Here is a 9,226-nt window from a genome sequence, read left to right on the forward strand (position 1 = left end):
TACATATATATCATATATCATAATACTATAACTGATGATTCCAAATCTACATGTATAAATACGCCAAAGAAAAATTATTATGGCACAAAATAATGTCATCATCATTTAACCCAATATATCCAGACTCAGAGAAAGAAATGATGTAACAGAAGTGCACTGCAGTATTAGGTAGATAAAGTTGTACTCAATCTGTTATGTATGTAAGTACGCAAAATGTTAGTATACATCAGTTGCAGCTGTAGTTTTCCTTCAGGTTGACTTGGCACTCCAATACCTTCTCTGCCATGCTCAAGGGCTTGGGGGCCCTTTGGGATTTCAACTTGACGCTCAAGGGCCTGGGGACGGTTTTGGATTTCAACACGGCAGTCAAGGGCCTGGTGCCTTTTGGGGATTTAAACACAACACTCTTCTGGATGCCATCAGCAGATGCTGGATTGAGAAAGAAAAAAATAGACAAAACATTTACATGCTCTGTTCATCTAAAAGATAAGACCAAATTAGTATTTCCCAGATATTGTTCATCATCATGACTTTATCCTACAGATATCACAGATTCAAAACACTGTGACAAAGTTATGCATTGTCATTTTATTAAAAGTTTATTTGAGCTTTGATGCTCCCGGGGTAGGGTTTGGGGCTGGTGCTATTTGGTTTGTTGGGTTGGAGATGGAGAGGCCCTGTTTCCCACCTGACACCTGGATACACTCTTCCTTGTGTCTTTCATCCCATGCTTTTAGTTTGCAGGTCCTGGAGCAGTAAAAGACCTTGTGGCAGCGGGTACATACAGTCAGTTTTACGGAGGCCGAGCGACCACAGTGATAGCAGAACCTAAACGCTGGTTTCCTAAGAAGAGATTCACACACACAGTTGGAAATGGAAATCTTTCTGTTTCCTTATTTGCCTTTGAGCTCTCAGACAAAACTGTTGATTCAAAGTTGGACAGAGTACACATTCAAATGACAGGGATGAGAAAAACAAAAGGGACAATATGAACATGAATGTGTGCCAATTGTGAGTGTATAAGTACCTGTATTTTTCTGTTATGGTCGATAGACTTTCACAGCCGGCGAGGGGCACGTTTGATAAAATGGCACCTGCTCCCGTGATACTAGTACCTGTTACATAAAAACAGTACAGACATACCCACAATAGGATTCACAGCCATACTCAAAACAAAAATAAATAGATATAGAATAGATATTATTTGTCTTAACAGAATACAAATACACTGTACTGACTATTTGACGTAAGGTGTAGTTCTCTCTCTAAATTCTGCCTCTGGCTAGCAGTCTCTCTCATCTGATCTCCCATCATGCTAAGCAGCTGGCGCCGTGCTTTGAATGTTTCCCTCTCACGCATGTTCAGAGCATGGAAGGGAGTGTTGGCAATACGAAAGTCCTAGATAGTGACATATAACATATAGTCAGCTATTTAGGTTAAATTATACAAAAAGGATTCAACTCGCCCTGAATCTTTTCTGTATAAAGATTGGCATACATGAAGAAAATATCAGAAACACCAGTCAATATAAAGGAGTCCAGTACAACTCAAACACTTGCCATGGCTTTAAAAAATAACCACAAAGTTGAATCAACAACTCTGTGACACAGTCTCCACAAAAGTAAATCCAAAGACATGATTTATTGCAAGGTTTTTGTATTTGACTGAATTCAACTAAAATGTGTACAGTGATGTGTTACCTGGTTGAAAGAGCAGTGTGCATAGTCGACTGCGGTTCCCACAACATCACCCACTGTAACCGGCATCAAGATGTCGGCACCAGCCTTAGCCAACATGTCCAACTACATCAGAGAGACATTAAACACAAAATTAAACACACACACACACACACACACACACACACACACACACACACACACACACACACACACACACACACACACACACACACACACACACACACACACACACACACACACACACACACACACACACACACACACACACACATCTAAAATAAACAGTCAACACTGTCAATTTACCAGGCAGCTACATGTTGGAAATGTATGAATGCCTGACAAATGTCACTGGAAAAGTCATAACATTGGTTTATCGGTTGAATACCCATCCATTAAACACTCTCATCTACATTTATGTTTATATATGTGTATGTGTGCTTGTGTGCATACCAGCTTAGCTCTGTTACCACCTAAGTGGTAGTTAACGTTGGCGAGAGCACAGAGGGCGCTGCCCACCCTGCGGCCCAGGGGGATGTTGGGATTTGCACCACCTTTCAACAGCTCCTCCACTGCCTGGATAGCAAAAAGGAACAGGTTCAGAGCAAGGTTCAGTGTGTGTGTGTTTGTGAGTGAGTGAGTAAGTGTGTGTGTGTGTGTGGTCTACCAGGTCATTCCCACTAGCGATAGCAAGGGAGAGAGGCGAGTGTCCACTCCAGATGAGGTCTGTGCTGGCTCTGTGGGAAAGCAGGAGGGCTACCACCTTGCTGGCATTCTGCAAAAACAAACACAGAGGTCCTTTACATGGAACACAGTTTTATTAAACCTCATGGCATTTGTGATTTTCTGTCTTGTAATAAATACCCTTAAATAAATGTTTTGTATTAGCAGTAAAGATATTAAATGTCTTCTTAGCCATTGTATTTAACCAGTAACAATAAAAGCCATTCTCTTGAACGTAAAATAAACTTAACAAAAAATTGTTTAAACTCTGTGTGTATTTGGGTGTGTAACATGTTTCCTTTGTCATTCTGAAAGACTGGGTAGATATATATTAGTATGATCATTATCATGTCTGCAACATGCCACAGACTAGAACAGTCAATAGCAACATGTTTTATCAGTGATGGTATGGATCGGTCTGAGCATGTGCAGTATGTACTGACCCGGTAGTCACCGTCTCTCTGGCAGGCCACGTGTAGGGCTGTTTGGCCTCCTTCTTTAAGATTTGGGTTCCCATTGGTGCTTAGTGGTTCCTGAGCTTTTATAAAAATCTGTGAAAGAAACAACAACAAAAACACCTCGAAAGAAAACTTTATTATTACAAGACTTGAGAACCTTGAAGAAAATAATTACACTCACCTTATCTGGTTCATAGATCTCGTTGTGGTCGCTTGCCTTTGCGTCTGGGTCAGTGATTGAGTGGAGCAGCAACTCAGTGATTATGGGACCTGCTGGACCTGGCAGTGCTGCAGCTACATGTAGGGGATACAGACCTTTTTGCTACAAAAAGGATGAGGGTAATTTTATGGTTCATTTATGGAAATGAAACACGGATGTTCACATTTTTTTGTTGTCTTTAATGGATTTCGTTTAACGTTTTGAGAAATCACTGCTCTGTGTGGCTCAACAAACATGTATTGTGTGACATTACTAAAAGAGCTACAGAGGGGGAAAAAAGAATTCTACCTCAGGTGGAAGGGGAATGTCAGTGCGAGCTCCACACAGCAGCAGTCTCCGGACGGCCTCAGTGTCAGCCGCCAAAATGGCTAAAAAGAGGACCAGCATGGGGATCCTGGATGCGTTGGGGTTGGCTCCCCGTTCCAATAACAGCTTCAAGGTGTTCAAACGAACACGGTGTCTGGTCAGAAAGACGCAACACAAAAAAAATCTGTTTAATCAGAACATAGCAAAAGGTTACAAAGAAACAGATGACTTACTCAGTTTTCATGGCAGCCATTTTGCGCACAGTCCCTTGTGTGTTGGAGCGTTGAGAGATCCCCGTGCGACTCAGTGCTTCTGCTGAGCGCTGCATCACTTCCTCTGTGACCTGGATGTTATAGCTGCTGACGGAGCAGGTAGAGTCAAAAGCCAGGTTTTGGTTCAATTCTTTGTCTTTGCCCTGCTACAGACGGAGTTGACAGATAGAGACAGAGTTAGGTAGACAACATTGGGTTCAAACAACTTAAAAAGAAGAACAAGTAATCTGGGATTTCTGTTCTTTGTACCTGAACTCTTCCTTTTGCCTTAGCTTGACATTCCTTCCACTGCACACTGCCCAGTGCGATGGGACCATCATACACCTGAATTAAGCGCTCCACACCAGGCATGTCCTTATGTCCTCTGTCTTCTCTCTCCTTTATATCCCCTTCATGATTATTCCAGACTCTCTTATCCACATCTTCCTCATCCTCCCCGCTCACCTCCAAATTCTCTTTCCTTGACTCTGTTTTTCTCCTCTCACCAATCTCAGCATCTTCCTCGCTTTTCCTTAATTCTCCTTCCTTCCCTTTCACCTCACTTTCTTCATTTTCCCACGTTTGATCACATCTGCTCTCTATCTGTCTTTCATCCGCTTTGTTTTCATTCTCATCCTCCCTGCTGCTCCCTTCTTCACTCTCTCTAACATTTCCCTCTCTCTCTGTCTCCTTGATATCTCTCTCCTCTCCTTCTACCTCTTTCTCTTTCTCCTCCTCCTGAAGGTGTTTAGTGTCTGCAGGAGTCTCAGGTTCATTCAGGCCAGGCCAGCGCTCAGTGATGAGCTCACTGTTAAGAGACACTTTACAGCTGTAATGTAAGAGGCGCTCTGTTAGTTCTGCTGTCCTGGAAATGCCAAAATAGATATGGAACTTAAATAAACTTGTTTTAGAGAAATGCATCGTCAAAGTGTGGTAACACCGTAGGGAGTGACACATCTATAAATATGACATTAGGAAGACCATTATCAGTGACCTTTTTTTTGCTGTGCGTAAGAGGATAAACAATATATACAGTTTCTCCTGATTGATATGTGAGAGAGGTGATATCAGCTACTGGTGAGTCAGATAGGTGAATAGTGGTTCAGGGTTGTGTTAGTGCTCAGAGGTCTGTAGTTGTTAAACCTTGGTGTGTCTGTAGTTAAGTCCACTTGGTTGATCTGGGGACTGTTCCCACCTACAGATGGAAACCTCAAAACCTGATAACACAATACAGTACAATTTGTTTCATTTGAATTGTCTGTACAAAACACAGTTTCATATGTGTGGACTACAAATCTAGAGTTGATGAGGAAACTACATTAGGTAGAATCTTACTTGAGTTTTGGCAGGTGGTTCAGCCAAAGTGGTGCAAAGAGACTGAAAAGGGTAGTAGAGGACATGACACACAGCCAAGGCAGACATGCCTTCACAATTCATCTTGTCAATATCGGCCCCCATATCTAACAACAGCTGGATAACATCATTATTGCAGTTTACCTGAAAGGTACAAGAAACAAAATGAAACAGTCAGAGAGACAAACATGAGACTTTTATTTATTTGTCATTTTTTGCTGTAATTGATGAAATTGTATAAAAAAAAAAAAAAGCAAAAACATTCGGAAACCTGGCTTGGATAACAATCAAATAGCAAAAAATAAAACTGAATAAATTAACAGATAATGTGTTACTGTGGCAGCGATCAGTGCAGTGTGTCCCTGTGAATCTGCTACATCAGGGTGGACCAAACGAGTCTGGAGGATCTGTAACACAGCCGGCAGGTCCCCTCGGGAGGCATGCTGGATCAACAACTCTGAACTGACTTCCAAAGGCCCTTTAGGACCAAAACTTTCCCTCTTCAGAGAGAGAACAGCTGCCACGTCCCAGCCCACATTTTTAGCCTGGAGTCTGAGAAACACACAAATACACACATATTATATTAGCAAACATATTATTTCAGTTTACTCACAAAACTGTACCTGTACATGATATGTTTGTCTTGTTATTTTACTCAATACTAGTGTCAGCAAAATGTTGATGTATGTCTGACCTGTGTCTGTGTATGTGAGCCTGCATGCGGGCCTGTAAGGGCAGGGTGGAGAGTGGGTCTCGCTCATAGCCTTTGTGCGGATAAGCTTCTGGCTTCCACACCTCGCCATAGAAGTGTTGATCCAGCTCTCTTCTTCGGCCAGGGGGCAGCGGCAAGTGGTCACCATCTGTTGAGTAACTCTCCATGCCGGGGGGAAGGATAAAAATATCATCTGAGAGCAGATCTCTTGCTGTATCCACCTGAGGAGGATGGGGAATTAATTGATCTGTTCTGAGTTAAGTCACAAAGATCATATAGTTCATAGTAGCAGTAGTTTACCTCAGAGTCTGTCCTGGCTTCTGTCTGTAAACCACTAGTGGAAGGCTAGTGAGAGGACGTGAGGAGCAGAGAGGTCAGTTAAGAATATTTTAAAAATGTATACATATGGGACATCATTTACAATAATTTGTTTGTGAAACACATATATGGGGGGGGTTTGAAAAAAATCAGTAGAGCTAAACAACAAGATCTTACAGAGATGTTTTGTTTGTCATATTAACAGCTTGGTTTTAAAAACACTAATAATATGTTTTAGCCTGTGGTTAGCATGTACCTGTGTCATTGGATCTGTCATGGCAGCTGGTTCCATGTAGGCAGCATATTCAGGAAAGTTCTTTAGGCTAAAGCCCTCTTCATCAGATGTACAGAGCCTAAGCAGGCGCTCCTGGAGCCACAGACCCACATCCATACGTCCATCTGGATAACTAACCACACCTGGACCAAACCTCTGGTCAGCATGGTACAAACCCTGAGAGGTGGAGAGAGGTTCAATGTATTACTGATATTTAAAAACAAAACAAAAACCTATCAAAATGCCTGGCATCCACCCAGTCATCCATTTTACCTGAAAGATGGCTCCATCAGGGAACAGTTGTTGTCCGTATCCTTCCTGTCTGTTGAGGTAGAACTTGCCAGTGAACTTGTGGCCTGTGGGCCAACAGTACAATCCATCTCCATGTCTGTAGTCTTTATAGAAAGAGCCCTCATAGAACTACACAGAGGAACAGATAGGAACATCCAATAGTGACTTTCTTTATCATCAAGAAAAACTGACAGGAGACAGTAAAACATGTTTTGTCACACACAAAATACCATGACAGAACAGTGTATTATTCCTAAAATTGAATGGATCCAGCTACTTTGTCGTTAACGCTAGCTGACCTAACCTAGAATTGGCGTCTTTTTCCTGATTCTTTTTCCTGATCATTTACATTACCTACCTCTCCATTTTTCCAGGTGTACCTCCCTCTGCCGTGTTTGAACCCGTTCACAAATTCTCCCTCATATCTGGATCCGTCTGGCCACTCCTGAACCCCAAGCCCTTTCTTTCTCTCTTCCCCGCTTTGAGGTCCTCCGTGGTCGTCGCTTTCTCCACCTACCGCCGGCTCCGTACCGCCTTGCCCCGGTGCTGCCGCGACACTTTTGCAGGTCGACAGCAGCATTTTAAACAGGGCTTATCCTCTCTGAAGATGGTACACCTGATTTCATTTGAGCTCTACAACAATGAGCTTTGAGTTAAGTTACAGGAACGAGGAGAAAACTTCAGCTAGCTAGCTAGCTAGTTAGCTGTCAAAAGTCAGATTTGAGTTTTGACTTTGCTGTAAGCAGCGGTTGTCATGTCAACAGTGGAATCTACGGGTGGAGTTTCTACGCATGCGCAAACAAAAATTGTGTACTAGAAGTTAAAAACACTTGATTTTTCGTTGTTTTTCTGTTTTTAATTTAAGTCTCATTAATATATATAATTTTAGATCTCATTAATATATACATATAAATACAAAAAGCATATGAAAAAATGCTGTAAACTAGGAATGCTTTAATGTCTTACTAGTTTATTTTCATCAATTAACAAAATGCAGTGAGTGAAGAGGAATCAAAAATCAAATCAATATTTGGTGTGACTACCCTTTACCACCCTTTGTAGTGACAAATGAGTAGAGTAGAGTTATTTATTTGATTAGGATAACGTATATTAAACAACATTTATGTAAATGCACCAGCCATTCGGCTAATTTTTAACTGTAGTCCAACTTACCTAGCATGCATGTCTTAATGGTGGGAAGAAACCAGAATATCTGGAAGAAACCCACGCAAACATACAAACTCCACACAGAAAGGCCCGGGAAAACCTGGATTTGAATACAGAACCTTCTTGTTCTGAGGCAGAAGTGCTAACCACTGAGCCACCGTGCTGCAATGAAATTAGGTCCTTTCCAGAGAGCAGGGTTATCCTTGTTAAGTGTAAGTGTTTTTCAGGGTCAATGAAGCAGGACTATCCCGTGAGTGTTGTTCATGTGTCACCTGAAACGTTTTCATGTAACCAATACTTTAAAAGTTGGTTTCAGCCTACAGTATGCTGAGGTAGATAGGTGGTGGAACATGACGTCCTATGTGTCATTACAGCATTATTAGAGCTGTGTTGGGAACAAAGAAAAGTCCAAGAAAAAGCAGAAACTGGCAACATGCATTAGCATCTCAGTAAACAATGAACTGAATGTTTTTTGAGATACAGTGAACAATTTTTTTTCTAGTAGTAATAAATTAATAATTTCTTGGAAAGTATACAACAATCCTCCTAGATCCTTATTCCTTATTGAAATACTGTAATTTTGACAAATTATGTTAATGAAAAATCGACAGTGCTCTCACAGCCTAGCCAACAATGTTTGGTTACACTGACTGAACTTTTCCACAAATTGAATCTGGAGATCACATAAACCATTGGTAGCCATTGGGTTAATACTATTTACCATACAAAAACATATTACACATTGAGACACTAACTTAATAATTAATATCCTTTCTATATTTATTTATTACAAAGTTAATTCTGCTTTTCTCACTACAAATGTACACGATTCACAAAAAATTTGAATTGAATGTGATTCTGATTTAAGGCTCACTGTAAAAGTACCAGCCTCTTGATACCCACAAACATGATACCCTCACATATAATGGTTGTTTTTTGAACAATCACAGGAAATCACTTCATGTTTTATGTCCTTCCCTGTGGCTCCTCCATAAATGCAAACAACATTAAAAGTCAGCTGATTTAACTGCCACTACATTCCCAATTTGTCAACCTATAAACACATTATCACTCTCCATAGTTTCACACATGCCTATAATCCGGGACAGCAGCAGTACTATTATAAATAGGTGATTAGTTGTGATTACTTTTAATACTTGACTTGTCCTAACACAGTGAGATACCTCCTTTAGCACATGGTAATGCAGATTTCTGATGAGGTGGAAATGCTGTGTTGTACATGTTAGACAGATGTTCAAAGCCATCTTCATACTCCGTACTTTATTTAACTTTATTTAACTTTTTCCCAACCAGATAGCAAAGAAAACTTATTTCTCACCTTTTCTAATCAGTTCAGTAAAACACCCCTCCACTCATTTCCCATAAATCCAATCTGTGGTGTTTGTTCCATTAATTGATAAACTGCAAAACTTCCTCACCACTTAAACACCCACTA

At 40.9% G+C, this 9,226-nt stretch overlaps 1 protein-coding gene across 2 annotated transcripts; it reads right to left on the bottom strand.

The window, feature by feature from the left end:
- Window positions 1-17: 17 nt before the first annotated feature.
- Window positions 18-7,371, bottom strand: ankmy1 (ankyrin repeat and MYND domain containing 1). 2 transcript variants are annotated; one of them, XM_034881011.1, is made up of 20 exons: window positions 6,962-7,371; window positions 6,586-6,732; window positions 6,295-6,489; window positions 6,021-6,065; window positions 5,703-5,941; window positions 5,344-5,560; window positions 4,991-5,152; window positions 4,799-4,872; window positions 3,926-4,520; window positions 3,638-3,819; window positions 3,387-3,558; window positions 3,060-3,200; window positions 2,864-2,971; window positions 2,365-2,472; window positions 2,151-2,273; window positions 1,701-1,802; window positions 1,239-1,398; window positions 1,028-1,115; window positions 689-843; window positions 18-429 (listed from the first exon to the last, which is right to left on the bottom strand). In XM_034881011.1, exons 1-20 carry the CDS (start codon window positions 7,181-7,183, stop codon window positions 227-229), a joined length of 3,438 nt encoding a protein of 1,145 aa, XP_034736902.1. In that variant the 5' UTR covers window positions 7,184-7,371; the 3' UTR covers window positions 18-226. The 2 variants fall into 2 exon arrangements, with proteins under 2 accessions (XP_034736902.1, XP_034736901.1); XM_034881010.1 differs by having other exon boundaries at window positions 3,638-3,822.
- Window positions 7,372-9,226: the final 1,855 nt, after the last annotated feature.

This window comes from Etheostoma cragini, chromosome 9 (assembly GCF_013103735.1).
Source record: "Etheostoma cragini isolate CJK2018 chromosome 9, CSU_Ecrag_1.0, whole genome shotgun sequence".
NCBI classification, from domain to species: Eukaryota; Metazoa; Chordata; class Actinopteri; order Perciformes; family Percidae; genus Etheostoma; species Etheostoma cragini.

Bases quoted from the DNA above. Each gene is read 5' to 3' on its own strand.
- ankmy1 (XM_034881010.1), bottom strand. From the start codon at position 7,183: ATGCTGCTGTCGACCTGCAAAAGTGTCGCGGCAGCACCGGGGCAAGGC. The intron at 2,473-2,863 runs GTCAGTACATAC...TTGTTTTTGCAG, and splicing joins AGAGAGACGGTGACTACCGG to AATGCCAGCAAGGTGGTAGC. The intron at 1,803-2,150 runs GTATGCACACAA...TCTCTGATGTAG, and splicing joins GTGGTAACAGAGCTAAGCTG to TTGGACATGTTGGCTAAGGC.